The 22,561-nt window shown below is 41.6% G+C and overlaps 1 protein-coding gene across 20 annotated transcripts in view; it reads left to right on the top strand.

The window, feature by feature from the left end:
- The window catches only part of cadpsa (Ca2+-dependent activator protein for secretion a), a 123,823-nt gene that overhangs the window by 72,986 nt on the left and 28,276 nt on the right, over positions 1-22,561 (top strand). For 4 of the 20 annotated variants that reach the window (XM_078947500.1, XM_078947491.1, XM_078947486.1 and 1 more), the window contains 10 exons: positions 810-966; positions 7,673-7,814; positions 8,209-8,325; positions 9,576-9,731; positions 11,390-11,537; positions 11,775-11,789; positions 12,828-12,902; positions 14,656-14,739; positions 16,554-16,586; positions 19,692-19,799. In XM_078947500.1, the coding sequence (XP_078803626.1) occupies positions 810-966; positions 7,673-7,814; positions 8,209-8,325; positions 9,576-9,731; positions 11,390-11,537; positions 11,775-11,789; positions 12,828-12,902; positions 14,656-14,739; positions 16,554-16,586; positions 19,692-19,799 (1,035 nt within the window). Of the gene's footprint in view, positions 1-809; positions 967-7,672; positions 7,815-8,208; positions 8,326-9,575; positions 9,732-11,389; positions 11,538-11,774; positions 11,790-12,827; positions 12,903-14,655; positions 14,740-15,770; positions 15,812-16,553; positions 16,587-19,691; positions 19,800-22,561 lie in introns of those variants that run through there. The other 16 variants (XM_023955081.2, XM_023955076.2, XM_078947496.1 and 13 more) reach the window with 7 other exon arrangements.

The following is a 22,561-nucleotide window of genomic DNA, read 5'->3' as shown; positions in this document are numbered from 1 at the left end:
AATTCCACCTTTAAAACAACTAAACAACTTCATTTATTGCTAGGTGTGGAAGTTCTGTATAAGCGTGCTGTGCCGTACGCCTCGAGCATAGGGGTTTAAAGCGGTGGGTGTTTGACCCCCTCCCACACACAGATGCAGTAAAAGGATCTCAGCGTTGCTCGGCCCCCAATTTTCATTTCACAGCCGCATGAAGCTCTGATGCAGACGTGTTCGCTGCTCTGACTCCTCAAACATCTTCTGCTGAAAGCTGCCATGGCACGTGCATGACCCTCCCCCCACCACCACCCCATCCCCTGCCATGGGAGCCAGAGGGAGCATTCACATTACAGACAGCGTGATGTGAATGAGCAAACACTGCTGATGCTCTCCAGGGCCCAACGGAGAGGAGGTGCATGGAGAAAAGTGTGCATGACAGTGCGGTGCTCTGCTCCTCTGAGGCTGCTGAGAGAGCAGCTTGCCTCGCTGGCTCTTGATCGACTCGCTAAAGGATCGAGAGGCGAGTGTTTAAGTGGAGAAGCGGTGGTTCCCCGGCGGGCCGGCAGCCGTCCTTCGTGCTAAAGCGTTTGTTTGTGCCCGAAGATGTGGGGAGCCTCCCTGGAGGACACACAGGAAGTCCTTAAAGCAACAAGTTGATTAAAAAGTGAAGCAGAGCCTCCATGTCTGCGTCCTCAGCCTCCCGTTGCATTCAGTGTGACTGTCAAGAGTTCACTGTTAAACACTCACTCTGTGTTTTTGTCTAATCAGCTGAATTTTCTTTTTCTGAATTTCTCCACAATGCTCTTGGATCTAACCCCCTCCTCTATCCACAGGCATTTGCATGGTGGTCAGACCTGATGGTAGAACATGCTGAAACCTTCCTCTGCCTGTATTCGGCCGACATGGATGCCGCTCTGGAGGTGCAGCCACCTGACAGCTGGGACAGTTTCCCGCTCTTCCAGCTCCTCAATGACTTCCTGCGGATGGACTGTGAGTCTGAGCATGTGTATGAAGGTCCGATGTTTGCAGCTGACAGGGTTCTGATAAATCCATGGCAATGCATGACACAGATTTAGGAATGAGAGAAATGTGATAGAAGTAGGGTCATGATGCAGAATCAGAAACACATCCAAGCCAAAATGAGTCCAGGATTCTGGCAAACCACTAAAATATGTGGGGGAGTCCAAACGTTTGCAGGTCAATCCTAAAATGTTGTGGTGTTGCTGCATCTCTGAGGATCTTAATCTTCATGACAAATCTTGTCTCAGAAAATTTAGAGTTGCCACAAGTGTCTCCACCCCCCTTCTTTCTATTATTCTGTTCCCATTGAAGTTAATAGGTCAACCAATACGTGTGAAAAAGTCAAGACGGCTATTGGAAGTTCGTGATTTATGAAGCTGCATGATGGAGTGGAGAAAAAAAATCTTAGTTCTGTAGCCACAGCTGTTGTGAAGTCGCATACACTGCACAGCCGCAGACATTACACAGCTCCAGACCCCAAGACGAGTTCAGGTCTGAATGTTTTCTGTAAATCTTGTCTGCTGACAGGTGCCACAGATAAAACTCTTACAGTCGACTGTCTATCTTTTCTTCCTCATTCAAATGTGGAGAGTCTGAATTGTCTTTAACGCCTTTGAAACAGCTTATTTACCTATTGTAAATGTGGTGTGATAAAAACTGTAAAGAACAATCACACATTGCTGTTAGATGTTTTTTCTTTTTTGACAGAGTGACTGTATTTAGCCATAAAGATTTTTTACTTTATTGTCAGAGTAACTGAAAAATTATATGAAACATTTCAGGTCATGCAAGGCTACACTACTACAGAAATGTTATAAACAGAAGTTGCTGCAGGAAATTTTGACTAGAAAAACGAGTTCGGCTTGCAGCAGATTCTTCTACTATCTTCCATTAGGAATGATTTTATATTTCTGAGATTCTTTGAGAATTTTGTGTCTGTTAAGATCTGTTATTTTTCTCTTTATTTTAATTTGATTTATTTGTGTGTGCAAATCTTAAATCATGAATAGTAGGTTTCAGTAAACTCTTAGATTATTAGACAAATTTATTGATGGACAGATTTTTTTTCCGCTCATCTTAGTGTCAGATTTTCACCTTTGATGTAACATTCGTCTTTCCAGCAGATCTGGTATAATTGTTACAGCTTAAATTAATAACTTAGTCAAATCAGTGCTTGGATCCCCCACCTTTTCACCTTTCTTCCTTTTACTCTCTTCCACCCTCCCCTCACATTCTTCCCCTCTCCCTCCCCACACACACTAAATGTAACAAATAAATAAAAAATAATACGACAAAAAGGGGTTTATACAAATCTACACTCTAGTTTCTTAAAGCTATATAACCTCTTTTTGTGATAGTAAAACCTGTCCAACACAAAAAGCCTTCAGCTCTAATCTGTTTGCTCAGCTGTTGGACAGAACAAGTTAAAAAAAAAAAAAAAAAAAAGATTATTAGACTAATAATGCTGAAGCATGGGATGTAATCCCGCAGATGTCATTTTGTGTATAACATTAAGTACTACTATAATTTCTGTTTTCAGTCTGACTAAAAAGAAAAGCAATCTCATTTGTAGGAAGCTTTCAAAATAATCACAATTATTATTATTGATAACTTCAAACCAGCAAAGACAACACAGAAACTCATTTCTTGGATGAGTTTGATCCAAGTCAGGTGAGTCTTTCATGAGTGATGCTTCATAAATGTAAATGTTGAAGACTGACTCACACACGCACATATGTGAGGATGAGCACAGCAGAAGGCTCAGGCTGAGAGATTAGAGATTTATGGCGTTTCCCACATAAAAGTAAATATGTCGTTTGCCGTTGTTTTATTGCCAGCTCTGCAGCTTTCTTTTGCTGTTGTACGCTGTAACCAAGTGGACTGTTATGCTGTCCAGTTGCCACTTTCACACTCCTGACAATGTGCGGAAATCACAGGGAGGCCAATTTGATGACACTAACAAGTGAGCATAACGAGCTCGGTGTTCAGCCGCATAAGTGCACCGCGCTCTGCCTTCTCCTTGACTCCCAACCGGCAAACTGAAAAGGGGAGGCATTCCCCATGGACAATTAACACCAGGCAGATTGAGCCCGATTTGTGAGGAGTGGAGTAGATCCTTTACAGGACCACGGACAGCTCCACAGAGGTCCTGCAGGCAACTGCATGCACTTCATTAGAGAGATAGGTAACCTGCAGCAACCAGCACCTAGAGCGAAGTCCTTTTCTCCACACAAACGCACTCATAGATGTGTGCGTGTTTTTGTGTGTGGCTTCAGGGTACACTTGACACTGAATGAAGGCATTTCCAATGTTTGTCAGTTGGCAGCAGCTTTAAATTTCTTTAAGAAATTGAAGGTGCGTTGAGACAAAGATCAGAAGTGCCGTCCATGAGAATACTCATCTGGTTACAGAGTGAAAAAACCCCAACAACTCTCATTTATGTTTTTTACATTAAGATCAGCTACAGTAAAACTAGACAATCCTGCAACCCTGATCCCACTAAAGCTAATCTGATACTGCTCTGCCTCGAAATTATACTCAAAAAAGTAAAAAATCTAAGCTGGATTTCCTGTAAACATGTGAATGCTGACAGGAGAGGCTGAAGATGCTGGTGGAGGTTTATTCACAAATGCAATTTATGGGCTGTATATTTAGAAAAACTTAACTTCCAAATAATGACTTGGCTAAAAAAGATTAATGCAGCCAAAACCAATTGATAAAGCTAAAGTCAAAAACAAGAGCTTCTGAGGTTTTAGGGATAAAAAGCTGCAAATGCCACCATAAGTGATGCAGCTGATTAGATCAATTGAAATTAAACTAAGTAAATGCTGTTACGTAAAAAAAGAAATTGTAAAAATTAGGGAATAGCCTAATAGGAATAAAATTTGCAAAAGAAGAAGTATTGTTTTTAAGATCAAAATAAATAAATAAAATGAATTTGACATGAAATCTATTGTCTGCTGATAAAAGACTAAACGATTGTTGAAAATGAAACTTTCTGAAGTTTTTATCTCTGAAAGACTATAAAGTTTTTAAGGATATAAAGTTTTTCCAATACTTTTTATAAACCTAAAAATTTCTGAAAAAAACCCAGAGAAAATGTTGGAATCTCCTAAATAAATCTAAACATTTTATTATCAGAATGACTGAAAAAGCACAAAGCCCTAGCATTTACTCAGCAGAATTTTCCATTCTTTGTTAAGCCGCTGATAATAAATGAAGTAAAACTCCTCTTGCATATCAAAAAAAGAAAGTTGTTTAGAAGAACATTAGGTAGCCCTGCTTCCAGAATCAATAATTCAGGGCTCCTCCGGGTTGCGCTGAACTCAGGAAAGAGGGAAAACTCGCATAAAACAGAAAAGAAGAGGTTGTCAAAAAAAAACATGAAATAATGGGACGGTCAAGTCTAAAATGTGAATCCACTTTGGTTTTGAATCAGTAAAGAGGACAGAGTTAAACTGTTCTTGTTAACAAAGATGCACTTCAATGATGTCACAGCATTAGCAAAAACGTGCAACACAACAGCTGATGTGAATGCTCCTGCCCAAAGCTTTCTCAGAGGACAGATAAAAACATAAACATAAATACATACATACATGTTTTTATCCACAAATATAAACGCCATTATAATATATACTCCGTGTCCAAGACATTAAGGTTTACACAGGTTTGAAAATGTGGCCAAAGCTGTCGGCTGCGGGAAGGGTCGGGCATACGGCGCTGGGGGTCGGCCGGCTGGGGGGGGGTTACTGCGTGGCGGCGGGGGTAGGGAGGGTAACCAGATGATTGTGAGTATGTGTGTGTGAGTGCATGGGTAGGACAGACCTGGGGGCTGGCTCGCTGGGACCCTCTGGGGGTTTCCCTCCCCATCACAGAGAGGGGAGGGCACTGAGAGGGTTGGGGAGGGGGGCTCAGATATTATGGCGGGGGGGGGGGGGGGGTTGTAGTGCGTAGGGTTTTAGGGTTATGGGGGGTGGCTGTGGGTGCGTGGCGATCCCTGGGTTGCTAAGGTCGCGTGCCTGGGCTGGCTTGCGGAGACGGGGCGCCGGTCGGGTGGTGGCCGGCTCATGGGTTCCGGGGGCCCTGGCTTCGTCCCTGGCCTTTGTCTCTGTGTCCGGCGCCCGTGGCCCCCATGGCTGCCGCCTGGTACGGCTAAGCGCTCCTGTCTTGTGGCCTGTGGGCCGGACACTGGGTTCGCTTGTGCCTCTGGGCCTGGCTGGTGGGGTGGGCGGTCCCCTCCTCCTCCCCTCCCGGGCTGCCTGGGTCCGGATGCTGGGGGGGCTTCTGGCCTGGGGGGCTCTCCTCCCCTCTCCTGGTCTGGCTGGTCTGGCTGGGTAGGATCTGGGTCCCCTTATGAACACACGGTTCACGTCGGCAGCATGCATGTATCTCCACCCCCACGTGCACGTGCACACTGCCACACTGCTCCCTGTCTGCTTCATCCCTCCTCCTTACCTACAGTGTATTGATGGACAGATTTTTTTCGCTCATCTTAGTGTCAGATCTTCACCTTTTATGTAACATTCGTCTTTCCAGCAGATCTGGTATAATTGTTACAGCTTAAAATAATAACTTATTCAAATCAGTGCTTGTATCCCCCACCTTTTCATCTTTCTTCCTTTTACTCTCTTCCACCCTCCCCTCACATTCATCCCCTCTCCCTCCCCACACACAATAAATGTAACAAATAAATAAAAAATAATACGACAAAAAGGGGTTTATACAAATCTACACTCTAGTTTCTTGAAGCTATATAACCTCTTTTTGTGATAGTAAAACCTGTCCAACACAAAAAGCCTTCAGCTCTAATCTGTTTGCTCAGCTGTTGGACAGAACAAGTTAAAAGAAAAAAAAAAAATGTGGCCAAAACTCTGTTTTTGGGCGTCTGTAGTTGTTTTTATAGTTTCAGTCTCTGCTTTTATAGAAACATGCAGATCTCTGATTCTTCACGACCATAGCTTGGCCGTCTGGTCCAACCCGGGCCAGGCCGTGAAGGTGTGTCCTTCCCTACCTGCTGCTGTGTTAAAATGAAAAGCTGGTAGGGCGGCGCACACTGTGTGCTACGGGGCTGGGATTGGACCCCCATACTTCATTCTAATCATCAATAATAATGTGGCTTGTGTTCAGGTCACATGACAAACCCACCGCAGCGAGATGGTGATGTAACCCCCCCCTTCAACTTCCACTAACAGCAGAGTAAAAAAAGCTCCCCGTCGTTATAGGGACATCTTCTCCACCGAAGGTCGTCCTCTGGCTGCCCGTCAGCGGTGCGCTTATGTTGCAGTAAATAGCCGCAGAACTCGACAGGCGCCAAAGTCTTGCCGCCGTTCCCGGAGTTAATGAGGTCTGCAGCACAGGGGGCGGGGCCTGCAGCACACCCCTGGACTCAACACATCCAAGTGGACAGCAGCCGCTCAAGTGGCTAATTTGGAGAGTGGCAATCAGGGAACCCAACAAACATCGCACCTCCTGTGTATTATCGACCTTGAGTCCAACACACAAACACGGGCTTGGGGGGGTGGCAGAGAAAAACAAGGAGAGGGAAAGCAGACGCGCTATGGAGCCGTGAGGCATCACATTAGCAAACAATGGCCTCCATTTTATCTCCTGTGGTCTTTGTCAGTGTTGCCTTTTTACCAGTTGGGCGCCGGCGGAGACTCTGGAATGTGTGTGCGATGGGCCAGATTTAGAAACCCCCCCCGAGACCCACTCTGACTTTTTGTTTTTGGCTAGATGGAAGCGTGGCAGTGCTCTGTCATACCTGCTGCTGCAGACTCAAGCACAGCCGCTCCTCTGACAGCCTTCACTACCTCAGGCTGCTGCACTGCGACCTGAACCTCTGACAAGTGTGGATAGACCATTTCTGCATCTGCATCTTTACAGTTCTGTGGTTCACAGACTCAGCTGGTCTTCAGCCATCGTCTCAGCTGCTTCCGAACAGCAGAAGAGTTTCTTTCTGTTGCTGCCGACATGTTCAGAAAACTGCATTTAAATGTGAACACGTTACAAACATGTACAAACACGCAACAGATATGTGCAGACATTATTGTTTGCCATTGCTGTGATCTGCTGCGCTTCAGCAGGGAAGCAAGCCCAGAGCTCCTTCTCCCCAACCTCCTCTTTTAGCTTTTCCAGGAGGAAACTGACTTTGCCTTCCTAGATTATTGAAGTCTTAACTGATCCTTCAAACACACAGCTCAGGATCACAGGTGGGATCATCACATCATTTAACATGAGAGAGGTCCGCAGCCACACCTAAGTAACACCCGCTCTTTGACATACTGTAACTCTTCGACTGTTTACGCATTCAACTTGAATCACCTGATTCTGACATGGAGAAAAGCAGCTTTTTCATGTCGGCTTTACACCAATGTGCAGCACATTAATAACGTAAAGTGTCGCATGTCGGTGCAAGGCTCTTCTCTGCTTCATTATCCACTGGAATTACTTTTATTGTATAAACGTTTAAAGAGTTACTGTGGTCAAAAGAACACTGGAGCTAATACTCTGCTGTTAAAGGGTTAAACTGAGATCTGTGCTGATGCCCATGACTTCAGACACTCAGTGACGTTGATTTTCATCTCTGCTGCTTCACAGTCAGCTGTAAACTGCTCCCCTGTGCAATAGCTTTCTTACTTCCACATCTTATTTCCTCCTCCATCTTTTCACTCTACAGACAACCTGTGCAATGGGAAGTTCCACAGACACCTGCAGGACCTGTATGCACCACTGGTGGTGCGGTACGTGGACCTGATGGAGTCGTCCATCGCTCAGTCCATCCACAGGGGCTTTGAGAGGGAAACCTGGGAACCTGTCAAGTAAGGAGTCTGTCTGTTATGCACTGTGGTTCAGTCAGGAATGATCTATTTTATTGTGAAACTTTTAAAAATGACAAAATTATCAGTTCATCTCAAAATAATTACTTTAAACAAAGCTTTTCTTCCCAAAGTGTTCCATCATGTGAAGCTGAAACGTTTTCCATTGTCCATTGTCCTTACGAACAGGATGCTTCTTTCTCATTTTCTCTCTGAACTAACTTAATTACACTTTCATTAAACTTAAAAGATGGCCGGTTCGGACTGACGGAGCTGTAGCCTTTGTGCTCTTGGTTAATCTGTCAGAGCAATGGGTTATCTGTACACGCCAAAGCGAAGGAGGCTCGCCATCAGGCCTCCAACGCGTGTCTTCTATCCTCTGCTGTTCTCTCCACAGGAGCATAACCAGCTCTCTGCCCAGTGTCAACATCCAAATGCCCACAGTGCCAAATCTGTCTGGGCCCGGTGCCAGTTTAGTCCCGCCCGCCTGGATGACCGCTGACTATGACTCATAGTGTGTAACTCTAGAGGACACTCAGGGCCTTCAGATGAACGTCAGCAGGACGACGCAGCAGCTTTCTACTCATTCTGATCTGCAATATTATTTTGATTGCATTTATTTACTTGGTTTAAAAAACACTTCCTGATGATTTCAGATTTACCTATAAGCATGTTTTAAACAAGAAACATTAGTACCAAACTAAATCAAATTTGTTATAAAATAAAAAATAAACATACAACTTTGACGATTCAGTTTAACAGAATGAATAAATCTGTTTCTCTTTTGTATGTAATCAATTTTATTCATGAATATTTTTTAAGACAAAGAAAAAAGCTGCTGTGGACAAGCTGTGACTGCAGAGTCTTTGTTGTGTTCATGTCAGCGCCGTAGAATCTGGGAGGAACCCCAGTGTCTTCTCTCATTTTAAGTTGAAAAATGCAAATTCATAAGAACAGAAGAAAAACAAAAAGCTGAAATACCTGAAATCTCTAAAAGTTTAACAATCAGATAGTTGGGAGATGTTCAAGAATCAAATGGATTTGAAAACTGCCCACTCTGTGAGAACCTTCAGTGACAGAGAGCACACGGGCAGGTGTGACCGCTGCAGCACTGGCTTGTGAACTTGCATGTTTCATTAAATTCCATCTATACGTTTTTCCTGCCCTTTCTGCCATTCCCTGTGGTTTCTTTAGAAGGACGAACCCTGTTCTGTTCAGGACCACACTGTCTTTGGACCTTTTGAAAGTCTCAGTCCTGGTCTCATCCTCTTTTCCCTCCATGGACACACTTTTCCAGCCTGAGTTTTCCTGGAAAACTACAGGCTTTAGAGCTCAACAAAGGATCAACAATATCTGGACCTCATAAAGATAAAAACATGTTGAATGATAAAAGTTTGCATCACTTCAGAATGAATTTTCTGTGTCTTTATCAGCATCTCAGCACACACACACACACACACAAACACACACACACACACACACACACACACACACACACACACACACAGACACACACACACACACACACACAGCCTCAGTTTTGGAGATATGTTAGCAAATATCCTCATTTCAGTCCTGCAACATCAAGTAACATTTCCCTGAAGAGCTACAGAACATTTCCATGATTTTACGAGTTAAATAAAAGTCCAAATATTGTTATAATTGGATCCTCGTTTGTTTTAAGCTTCTGGGTTAGAATTTTTTTAAATTAAGTGGAAGCAAAGCCTCCAGAAGTCAAAGACTAAAGCGTTTCTGGTTTCACAGTAACGGCTCTGGAACATCGGAAGACCTGTTCTGGAAGCTGGATGCTCTGCAGACCTTCATCAGAGACCTTCACTGGCCTGAAGAGGAGTTTGGCAAACACCTGGAGACTCGGCTGAAGCTGATGTCCAGCGACATGATCGAGTCCTGTGTGAAGCGGTGAGGTTGTGATGGGCCGTGGTCCTCAGTTTCTCTGTGTACTTTTGTCCTGACTAGGCTTCCAGTGAAAGTCACAGGCTAAGGTATGATGTGCAGGAAGGGGCGGAGCTTTAGCTTCAGCAGAGAAGTGAAAAGTTTCAGAACTCAGGGACTGTCTTTCACTCTGAACTTAGAGACCAACTCCATCTCTGCTTCCCCTAGATTTCCACTGGTCGGCCTGTGGTTTACCTCTGTTGCGTTGTGTGGGGAGTCCGTCTCATGACTTTCAGTTAGTTAACATTACATTATCTCGGTTGCATCTCTGGTCCATCCTCCCTGGGTCCTGGAGGGGTGTTTTTTCCTGGCTCCCCTGTTTCAAGTAGTTAATCTTGCTCTCTTTGCTCATCCCACAACTTAAGCAATCAGGCCCTATGCTCTCTCTCTGAGTCCTTAAAAATACACGTTTTGTGTCAAAAATGATGCTCCAGATATTTTTGTATTTTGAAAATGAAACTTTTGTCACCCATGGCAAAAATGGATGCCAGTGTTAACAGAAATTTTAACGTGCATAATCGCGTGGGCACGTTAGCTTAAATAGAAAATAACATTTTATAAAGTTTTGTTTTGAAAGTACAATTAAAGTTTTTATTTTGGACCTGATTCCCCTTTCTCCATCTTTTTGATTGATGCATCAATGGACTGGAAATGGAACTCGTGCGTAAAGCTTGCGTGGTAGGGGAACGGACGTCAAACGCAGACATGATGGAGGCAAAATAAAGATTCCAATTGATTCATAAACATTTTATTTTTTAAGACGCACCGCAGATGGACAAGTGAAAATGAGAATTTGTTTTGAAGGGGAGGAGCAGAAATCTGACCTGTTTTTTTTTGTCCTTTAGTTACCCGACTCTGAATTTAATAATAATTTTAAAAACACTTTTATTTGGCTAACATAGTTTACACATCATGTTGGAAATTTCCATAGTTTGAAAAAACTAAACTAGTTTCTGTGAGTTTTTATAGCAGGAAAGTCTTTGATTAAATTAAATCTGAGTGCTGCATATGTCAGGATTTCCAGCAGTAAACAAAGAGAGAATTTCAATTAACCTGGGCGGATTTTTACATCAGCGTAAGGATGCTAAAGAGGGACAAGATTCTGTCATCAACGTGGTTGAGCAGCCTCATTAAGTTATTTTCAGAGATGTCTGCTGTCATGTGCATGTTACGGTTGGAGGACTGAGGGCAAGAGAACATTTAATGAAAATTGATTAATGAAGACTTGAGCTTTACCTCCTCATTTTATCTTTGTTCTGTAAAAGAAGGTTGATTTGAAATTTAACACATCAGTTTTCATATTTATTTCTAAACTTATTTTTACTGTATTGTTTCTTATTTAGTTTATTTATTTATATATAAAAGTAATGAGTATTATCGAGCATATATTAAAAGGAAATATAACACATGTATCAGCTTTTTAGTGTACTTTTCTCACCCAAAACGGATCTGAATTGCTAACGTTTGTATGATTCGTGCTGCAAAATAATTACCAGTTTGCTAGGTTCTTCACAATAGTACATTGTGCTGAAGAAGTCTTTTAGGCATAGCATTGATTCAGTGCTTTGAGCTGTACCTGGGAAACCTTTTGGATGGGCCTGACTTTGTCTCCGCTCTGCCTGAAGGACCCGGACAGCGTTTGAGGCCAAGCTTCAGAGGAGCAGCCGGACCACAGACTTCCGCGTGCCTCAGTCCATCTGCACCATGTTCAATGTGATGGTGGACGCTAAGGCACAGACAGCCAAGCTGTGTACTGTAGACCTGGGGCAGGAGGTAGGATGTTTACCTCGCAATATTTATCGCTGGTCAGATAATGCAGATGTCCTGCAACATCAGAAGGAGAATAGTATTTTTGTGAAACGTCTGCTGTTGTTTTTGTCCTTTTTTTCCTGTTGTTATTCATTAATGCTGAATGGATGGCTCATTCTTTGCTTCTGTCCTTTATCTTTATTTTTGCATGAACTGCATCTCTCTTTTACCCCCTCCCCTCCTCTCTGTGCCATGTGGAAGTTTGTTAGACAGTGGGTAAGTGTCAGAAAAATTTCCGCTCATATTCCGCCCCCCTTCTCTCCCCACCAGTTCCCAAGTGCATAATTATCTGTCAGTTTTCCCTCTCTGTCTTTCTTCATTAGAATTGTTTGGATTTCATTAGCATATGTGTAGATGCCTTTGAATATACATGGGGAAGAAGTGAGACTTCTCATGTTTTCCAGCATCTCCACTCTGATACATTTGCTGACAATGAATTAATTACTGCAGAGTCCGTCGCTGTTCTGTCAGAGAGGAAACAGACTAGCAGTTTCTATGACAGCCATTTGTTCGCTCCGTCTGCAAATCATCATGAAATGAATTCATAGATGTGGTTGTTTGTGGACAAACAGTTCAGTGTATGTTAAATCATAGAAAGAAAAAAGGAGTTCTTAGGGTTGGACCAAAATCTCCCATAATAGCAACAAAGTGGTGCTTAAAAACAAATTGAGAGCTTAACGGTCCTCAGGATGGTTTCAATATGACCTCAACAGTGTTTTATTTAAATAAAAACAAAAAAAGAAACTCACCAAATGAACTGGAAAGGATAAAATGATGTTTTAAGGTGGAATTTGATGCAGGCAAAGCTGTAGGAAAATAGTTCAAAGAACGGTTTAAAAGTTCTCTGAAGAGCTTTGAGCTTCAGGATCTGACACTCTTCTGACAAATAAATGGAGAAAACAAGGCAAAAGCGGACCAACTGTTAGGGTCCACTGAGTTGAGTATCTACTTCTTTTTATTTTTATTTCTTCACCACCTCATTAACACAACCAGCCCTTTGCAGCCATGACACTGTGCCCCTATTTCACACGTTTTCACTTCTTTTAAATTGTCTCTTCATATTTAAAGTCTTGTTTTTCTGAAAGTTGATAACCGTCTTCACCTCCGTGGAATATTTTGCAATTTGTCACTATTTTTGAAGAGAACTGAAAAATTAATGATGCTATAATATAAATATTCTGGTGAGTATCCAGAAATGGAAAACATCTATGGTTTTCAGGAGGTTTCAAAACATTTTCTTTAATATCCCTGCAGAGGCAGTACCACTCCCAGATCGACCATCTCATCGAAGAAACAGTCAAGGAGATGATAACTCTGCTGGTTGCCAAGGTACAAAGGGGTACACTCCACCTACGCTGTCTTGCCTGTAATGCCTAACAAGCGTACCACAGATTCATGTAGGCTGACGGTAAACAGCTGCTCTGATCTCAACATGGTTAAAAGAAGTTAGATTTCATTCAGGCCTTAATTTCTACAAAGGTATGAGCAGGACAATAAACACATTACATTTGATTCTGTAGGGACACACTTTTTACTATCTTCTTTAAAGGACTATTACTTCCATTTATCTAATGTTTGAAGAGAAAAAAACACATATAAGATAACAAACTAGGATTTCCAGTTGTGTGTGTATATATGTATGTGTATGTGTATATGTATATATATATGTATATATATATACACACACATACCTCCGAAACACCTCCGAAAGTGGTAGAGAATGAGAGGGCAAAGATTTTGTGGGACTTCCAGATCCAGACTGATAGGATGGTAATGGGGAACCAACCAGACATTGTAGTGGTGGATAAAGAACAGAAGAAAGCCGTTGTGGTGGATGTGGCAGTGCCAAGCGATGGGAACACCAGGAAGAAGGAACATGAGAAACTGGAGAAATACCCGAGACTCAGAGAAGAACTGGAGAAAGCCTGGAAAGTGAAGGTGACAGTGGTGCCTGTGGTAATTGGAGCACTCGGGGCAGTAACCCCCAAGCTGGAGGAGTGGCTACAACAGATACGTGGAAAGACCTCAGACCTCTCAGTCCAGAAAAGTGCAGTGGTATGAACAGCTAAGATACAATGCAGGACCCTCAAGCTCCCAAGCTTTTGGTAGAGGACCCGAGCTTGGAGGAGAAACCACCCGCAGAGGGTGAGAGGGGCGTTTTTTTTTTATATTCACATTGAACTGATGTTTTTCTGAGGGAAAAAACCCAGTATTTTATAACATATAATAACACATTTTGCCTATATTTGCAGAAAGCATTTTGCGACATGCTTTCAAAATCTGTGACATCTCCTAGTTTAATAGATAGGGTTTTTCAGCAATTTTCGAAATATGTTCTGCTGCCTGATAAGATTACTGTATGTAAAGAAAACATGTGAAGACTAAATAAGAGCTCAGAGCCCTGACTTTCGCATGAAGAAGGCTCATTATTTAGCTAAACAAAAAGAAACCTATCAGTAAAATATGAATTAAAGCAGTTCCCATGACATGTTCCAGTCTTCACTGAAATGTCAAGATCATTGGTGTGAAATACAGCGCAGGGTTCTAAAAAAACATGGACGGACACAAATCCACTATCTATGTTGAAGTTATTGTTTTTGATCAACTTTGGGAGTTCATGAATTAATGAACAGTTGTGAAAGAACAGTATTAATATGTCAGTGACATTTAACTGCATCATTGTTGTGCATCATTTCTTGAGGGGAAAACACTCGTCCCTGAAACCAGGGTGGGTGGGGGATGGGGGTGGGAGGGGTTAATGGAAAGGGTCAAAGAGGGACTCAGGAAAAGGCTGGGGGGTAAAGGTGGTATTTCGGTTTAACTGAACACTATTACTGGTGTGAATCCTTAAGGCAGCGATTTAACGCCACATCAGAGTTTCCCATCAAAAGCCTCAAAGTGGCAGAATGATGAACAGTATTATTTTAGAGTCTGTTAAGAGGACTGTGGGGTCAGAACAACTCCCAATGTGAATAAAATTGACCTCTTACTGCTGTGAGATTAAAGGAGACAAAAAGATTTTGAGTCCTAAGGGTCCTTTTTTATAAGCTGAGTGCTGATGTGGGTCTGTTTTGTCCCTCAGTTCGCTGTGATTCTTGAGAGTGTGTTATCCAAACTCTCCAGATATGATGAAGGGACGCTCTTCTCCTCCTTCCTGTCTTTTACAGTAAGTACACCATTTTCCCTCTTTCAATGCTCTTGAAATTATTTAATAAATACCTCATTCATACACTTAGACACATTTTGTTAATCTCTGTCACCCAGGGGAATAGTTTTTAGTCAGCCTGGTTCTGTTGTTTGGATTTTATCTCTTGAATGATGCCATATTATAGCAGAGAGGAATTTTCTTGTAGAATTTACTGGGACTGCCTGCAAACCGCTGGACTGGACTCACAATTTTGTCTCAACCTTTGAGTGCTGGAGAAAATATTAAAAACATTTGATTTTTTGTGGTTTAATAAAACCCAAGAAAAGCCAGCAAATCATGGCTTTTAATGTAAAACCTCACTGCATTCAAACAAAGACAGAATCCAAGATGTCTACCGCAAAACCAAACATGTCCTCATATTTCAAGGAAAAAAACAATACTCGTGTTTTGTTTTTTTTATTGTAGACTAGATTTTTGGAATTTACCAAATAAGTGAACATATAGTTTCAGATTCCTTGTTCCTATATATATTCAAAAACAAAGACAAATGCCACTGTAGCAAAGGAAGATCTGGTGTTTGTAATTTTGGATTCCATCCATTTACTATTCATAAATGTCATTTGTGATATATACTTTCCATTTGGGACATTAAAGCATAGTAATATTTATAAAATACATTCACAAATACATACACAAAGTTGTACAGACAGTTTTTACAACACATTACTGGGATCAATTTTAAATGTTTAACTAGAGAGTACTTGTACTAAGTTTCATGCTTGTGTTTTAATAAAAACGCTTAATGTGTCAGTGGTTGGTTCCTGTCTTGTGCTGCATTCATTGGGTATAGCAAATCTGCTGCATGTCCAAATAGTGCTGGCTGGCGCAAATTTGACACGCAAACCTACAGTGTGAACGTAGCATTATGACTTAGTAACAACTACCCTTACTAGTGGATATGGGCTGTCTGCGGAGGAAACAGCCTGCACAAAATAGCAAAGTCGTGAACAGATCGGTGAACCCATAGAATAAAAATGTTTTTTTCTGAGGGCATTCTGGGGGCGTCAGGTCGTAGCGAACAACAGGCAAGGTAAGTAAGGATGTAGGCGTGTTTTGTTGGGGAGATGCAGGCATGTTGCACTTATTTTTCATTGAGTAACCCCCCCCAAACCTTGCGTAAAGAGCCCATTAGTGCTATTCAAGTGATAAGTTTATGCTCCTTGCATGCAGCCTTTGTTAGAAAATTAATAAATTAGACAATCAGAGCATAGTTTGTGTAAGTATCCTACAGGCATCCTACAGGAAGTTACGCGCCCCGTTCGTACCCCATGCGTGCGGGGCAATGAGGGGCCAGTTCACAAACCTAACTTATGATTGGAGAATGGCTTAAGGGCACTGCACGACTGCATTACCTGTAGATCATAAGTGGGTGCAACTTACATTATCTTTCTGACTATTTCGACACCCTTGGCACATGCAAAACAATGGTATGTTCCATTTTCATGATGTTCCTTGAGGTGGCCGTACAAGCCTCAAGGGAACTGCAGCACACACCTTCGCTCCCTTTAAGATGCAAACGCTCCTCTCTACAACCCTCCATGGGCCCAGACAACCCAAAAACCTGCAGGACCTGTATGGATGCATGTGACTACGGCTTTATCTTTCCATTAAGAATTGTTCTTGTGGTATTTATGTGTTGATACTCATTGAGAAGGTTGGTTTATCCCATTTTTGCTCCTTCACTCCTAAGCATAGATGTTAGTTCATGTCTGCATGTAGAGTCTCAGCCTCTGTTCTTGAGCTGACTCACTGCTCCTCTCTTCTTTGTGAAGGTGAAAGCTGCTTCGAAGTATGTAGACGTACCTGTGAGTATCACCGTTATCACTGTTGGCTGTAGATGTCAATGTGTTTGTGGCTGAAAAAATGTTTTGGGTTAAAGAATTTCCAAAATAAAAAACGTTTGTTACCCATTTTAAAAAAAATTCTTAAGACCATTAGTCTTAACATATAATAGTGGCCAAAATATAAAATAAACAAATTCTGCTGTACTTCCCTGTACTGAGTATTAAATTGGGGAGAATTCCCCATAATTTTGACATTTGTATCCTGTCTCCAAAGAGGAGCTCAGCTACTGTAAGGCCCTGCAGTTTGATCTTCGTTGTGTCCTAGATGGAGGTGGACACAAATGCAGGAGAACAAGCTTGAGCCTAAAACTAAAACTTTAGTAAATAAATGTCTGAACACACAAATCCCATCTTAGACATCTCCAGGGTTTTTCCTTTGTTCCAAAAGTGGATAAACTGAAGAGGAAGACATTTTCTCGTGATTTTTTTTTTCTCCATTAAAAATAGGCTGTTTTGTCCTGTGTGTGTTTGTGTGGCCTGCTTGTGTGTGTGTGGGTAAATATTTGGCCATACTGTCACGTGTAAAAGGATAATCCAGATGGTCTTAGTCTCATATTTCTGCATCAAATGTCCCCGTGTTTCCGCCTCCGATGTCGCTTCATTTGCATGTGGACAGACACTGACAAGCAGCGAGGCCTCATGCCTTCCTCATTCATTGCGAGTCCATGTTGTCCAACACATGTCTGTCCTGCTGCCATGCTGGCGCTGGCCGTGCACGCATTTGCATGTGTGCACATCAGATGCTTCTCAGCCACCAGCTCTCCGGCCGTGGCGACATTCAGATTCCAGAAAACTAACTTGGAAGTTTGAAGAGGCAACACCGCATGCTGGCGCTAATGTCCAACAACTTAAAAAAAAACACTGCACAACTTTAGGAGCTGAATTCAGAAGTGCTGAATTAATTTCAAAGAAATTTGTATCGTCTCATTCAGAAGAATCCAGAACATTACAAAGGCTTAGAGGAAATTATTGGAAACGCAAACGAAACACAGCTGTAACCTAAAATTGAGCAATATCATCTCGTGAGTGTGAGTATTTATTTTATACAAGAGCTTTGTGCTTTCCCCATTTCTGGTGTCCTCAGTGAATATTTCAGACGTTAGAGTGGCAGGCCTCCTAACAGTCTGCTCTCCCCGTCGGTTCAAACTGCATGTCTGCTCTGACTACATTCCCTTTGCACATACCCAGACTGCAGGGGCAAAGCCAAGCCGGGCTCTGTGTTGAGAGTGTGGTGAGAAACACGGCTGCCCAGTTGCCCCTCTCTCAGGCTTCCTAAATGACTGTTGGAGCTCTCCATACAAGCGGAAACCACACATGATGTAAACACATTTCTGTTGTTAGAATTAAGTAAGATTCAACAAAAAAAATATCAAAACTGTCCAACCATTTTATGGAATATCCAGTTCATAAAACCTCCTGAATAATAGAAACACAAAATACATCAGGAGTAAATTGAAGTACTAATCCAAAATAAATAAGATAGTTAAATTTACTTGTATGGTGCAGAATACCCAGAGTGAGTGTGCACTCAATCACAAGAGATATCAGAGGATTGGTAGTTTTGAAGTCATATCAGGCTGCAGAAGAGGCCATTTTTACATTTTTATTTTATTTTATTTTATTTTATTTTATATTGAGGTCCATTCCTCCATGGTGGATTACAGACCTGAAAAGATATGTGATCTTCTGCTGCATGCTGCAAGGACAACCAGCAGCTGTTCAGGAGAGAGGGGGTGGTAGACCAGGCTGTGGGTGTTTTAGGTAGGAAGGTGTTTTGAGGTGTCCACTCTGTAGGTGAAAGTCTGATGCTGCAGTCACAGTGAAATATGTCCTTTTTTGACAGATTTTAAACAAGTCATGAGGCAACATTTTGGATCATCTTGATTTAGCAGAATAAAAGTTTGGCTAAATGACTTTTACAGTCTGAACTAAGAATTCAAATGGTGTTGTTGTTTTCAAAGTATATAAATTGTATAGATCATACGGGAATCCAAACATCTTGTTTTTCATGACTCATTTTAGAGATTAGTTGACTGGAAATTTCATACAAATAAACAGTTGGTGGGAAAAAGTTTGGCAATGCTGTTATTGATCCACAAATTTGTAAAAAAGCATAGATTTTTCTTCACGGATGTTTTAGTCCCAGCTGGAAGTGGCTTTTAAAAGATGGTGTAGTTTGGGAATTGCAGCAAAGAAAGTTGTAAAGCTGAGACCTTGTTGAGATGCAGAAGGAAGTCAACGCCGCCAAAGTTACTGATGTCTTTTGATTTTGAAACCAGAACTAATTTGATCCAGGTCTGTGTAATACATCTACACAAATTAGTGGGTCCAGTCATTCGTCGCATGTCTGTGGTTGTTGAACATCTCACAACCCACATCTCCACTCTGGAGCCTTTTTATCTGTTAGATCCATCATCCAATCCTTCATGCTGACTGTCAAGTAGAAAAGCCCAATTCTAGAGTCTCCAGACTAGTGGATTCAAACGCACAGTTTCCCTCTGTACCGCTGAAAGACTGAGCTGGGTGCTTGCTCTTCTCTGGAGTTATTCAAAGTATACTATTGTGTTGGAAGGAGCAATTTACCTCTTCACAAACTCCCCACACAGAACCTCTGCTAGTGTTGACATTTATTCTTTTGGGCCACTGTGATCACTTCCAAACCTTAGATTTATGTAGCAGGGATTTATTGTAGAAAACACATGTTGGACCGTAGGAGGAATTTGGTTGAAATTGGCTTGTTAATACCAGAACTGAACATTTGTTAATCTCCCTGCAATTACAAAGAGGGAAGAAATGGAGAACATTAGAGAAGCTCTATGCAGAGCAACGGGAATGCAACGTTCAGCGTAGATCCAAAATATCGAGTTTAGCACTTAAACTCTATAGAACTCTGGACTTCTTTAAGCTTCTGTATCAGCGATAACCCTGATTAGGTGATAGGACAAGAGGAAAAGTTTGATTCCAAGCAAAGACTTGGCTATCTTTTATTTGTAAAATGGAAAAAAAAACATGAGATGGTTTAACGGACTGATTTTCTGTCTGCCTTTCTGTGGTCACTATTTGCAGAAGCCAGGGATGGACGTTGCTGACAGCTATGTGACATTTGTCCGTCACTCCCAGGACATGCTGCGGGAGAAGGTCAACGAGGAGGTGTACGTAGAGAGGATATTTGATGTAAGTAAGCTACAATGTTTTCTGTGCTGGGGGGGACTCGTCACCTCTAAATGAGTTATGGATTCATGTTTGTTGGGTCTGGTTTTTATGAAACTCTTATTTTTTTGTCTCTATAAAACATTCATGTCAAATCTGATATAATTCCTTGTAAAGCAGAGTTTATGACTCTTCAGTTAGCTGTGTGTGTGTGTGTGTGGGGGGGGGGGGACTAACAACAAACTTTGTTTTTACAAACGCTCCCTGGTGCGAATCAATAAATGAGGTTTTCTTTTTGATAATTATCACTTCAGTTAGAGGTGTTTTTTTTTTTTTTTAATCTTAGTTCCATTAAATCAAACAAAAATAAAAGTTTCATTTTATTTTCTGCATATTTTATGCTCTGCATAAAACGCCGGTTTCTTACCTGCAGGGATCCTGGGGTGTTTTAGTTTTTAGACAAAACCTAAACTTTCTCATTTGTTGGATGTTCTCCTACACAAAGTTTGCCAGGTGAGCAGCAACAAGAATGCAGGTTGAAGAAAACACCAGAGAAAACAAACAACAGACACAAAAAGCAGAAAAACAGGAGTCGTTTTCGCTGCTGTTGTTTGAAACGTGGAAGACCGAAACGCGCTTTTGATGCGTGTCTTGCATAGTAGTGGCCACTTGAACATAGCAAGCTGCTGATCGCGGTGGGAACGTAACTTTTTTTTGATTTCTCTGTTTCTTGAAAGCCGTAAAGTCACTGATGTCATTCATGTGTGACTTTAGCAGCAGAATTGAGGACTTTTCCTTAATGAAGTACAGGAACTTAGAAAAAGTAGGTCAGGGAGTCTTCAGTCTTTCTGGACCAGTATGATCTGCATGAAGACATGCCTAGCTGTTCATTTGTTGGGGCTGGGGATGGGCACCAAATCTTTTTGCCCCGGGGCTCATTAGTCCCAGTCAGTGTTGTGTGCTTCCTTAACACTTGGGGGTGGGTGACATATTTTTGTTATTCCTTTTTTTCCATTCATGTACCTTAGTTTAAAATGTTCAACCCCCTCTGAACATATTTCCAAAAGAAAAGTTTGTGGGTTTTTTTAAAGCAAAACGGTATCAGAATAAAAACCTCATTTCTTTAGCTTAGATTTTGTCAAAATTTTACATTTTAAGGAGGTCTTTGTTTTTCCTAACGAAGCCCGCTCTCCTTTAGAATTGAAAACTTTAATCAGCTCAAACTAATCAGCTCGCAACACCCCCCTCCTTTTTTTTGGGTGAGATACGTTTAAACAAGCAAACAGTCACTAATTCTATGAGCCCCCCTCACCACACTCTCAGGTCAAAACAGATGATTTCTCCGCAGACCGGCTGCAGCGCTCTGTGGACCAGGCTCCATCTCTGCTGCTTTGTCTGTGCTGATCTTGAGGAAGGATTAGAGCAGAGCTCTCCTTTACCGAGTCTGTAAACATCAGTGAACGCAGCGGAAAAGAAGCACAATAGATCACTTTGTCAAGCGGCTTAAGGACGTGTTTACTCCACCCTGCATCGACTCTGAGCACCAACTCTTGCTCACACTGAACAGTGCAGCTGAAGCTTCTGAATTGTTTCAAGCCAAAACTTTCCAAACAGTTGTAAGATTCACCAAAATGCATTAACATATTCATTTTCACACCAACAGACTTAACTGGTGCTGCTTACAAGCTGCTAGACATCTTAGTTCAGAGAAGTCTTCAAAGATGTTTTGATCAGGAAAAGAAATGTGGGGGGAAAAAAAGTCTGTCCAGTCTATAATTTTGATCTTTTTGTTCCTTGATGTGAAATTCCAGGTGAAGCGTTGAGACTTTAAGGCTAAAAACACAATAGTTTTTCATAAAATCTCACTTGTCTATCCGTTTTCTTCTCATTATATTCTCAGACAAATAGAAGCTGGAATAATCTGTTTAATCTATTTAACCCTTTTATTCAGATTATGGTCTTTACCAGAATGTGCCTTGTTTTCATAAATTGTTATACTTGTAAACATGTTCAGGGTGTGAGGACAAGATGAAGAGACTCACTCTGGCTCTGTACATCATCACGCTGACAGTTTTTTATCTGAATGAGAACATTTTGAATGTTCTTCAGGGAAGCCCTCCACGCTTCAGAACTGGAAAAAGTTTCATCATACAATCACAGACTCCACATTTCTAATGTTTCTCAGAAAAATAGGTGAGAAGAGTCGAAAACTGAAGGATCTCAAACCAGATGTGACTTAATGGTCAAGCATGTTTAGCTCATTGCTTCATACAAAGAAAGCCCAGATTTAATGTAATATCTCCTTGACTGTGAAATAAATTCAAAATGAGCTTTATCTTTATATGAAAAAAAGCTCAAAACTTAAGGCCAGATCATTTCAAGTGAGAGATCAATCAATGAGTCATTTCCTATTGAAAAAACTCCCAGGCAGAAAACTTGATTTGTCCATCAGCTGACTATAAAAACAAAAGAATACAACCTATTTGTATAAAAGTTTAAGACTTAATAACTCAAGACGGGTTGTGGTCTTTTGACCGAAAGTTATTAAAAAGCTACAGGGGGATTCAAGTTCAAGCCGAAGTGGCTTGTTTGTGTTTGGACTAAGGGAAGATCAAATCTGTAATCCAGAACCAAACTGCTGCTTAATCTCTGAGCTCATCTGAAAACAGTCAACATGTTTTCTTCAGCTCTGATTCTCGTCATTATTTAAAGATCTTTGTCTCAAACCAAAGCTCAGTCAGCAGGTGGTCCATCATAATGCTTCTCAGTCCAAGCTCTCCGTCACA

The sequence above is a fragment of the Oryzias latipes genome, chromosome 5 (assembly GCF_053564925.1).
Source record: "Oryzias latipes strain Hd-rR chromosome 5, Olatipes_Hd-rR_3.1".
Lineage (NCBI taxonomy): Eukaryota > Metazoa > Chordata > Actinopteri > Beloniformes > Adrianichthyidae > Oryzias > Oryzias latipes.
This window is presented reverse-complemented; position numbering and strand designations above follow the sequence as displayed.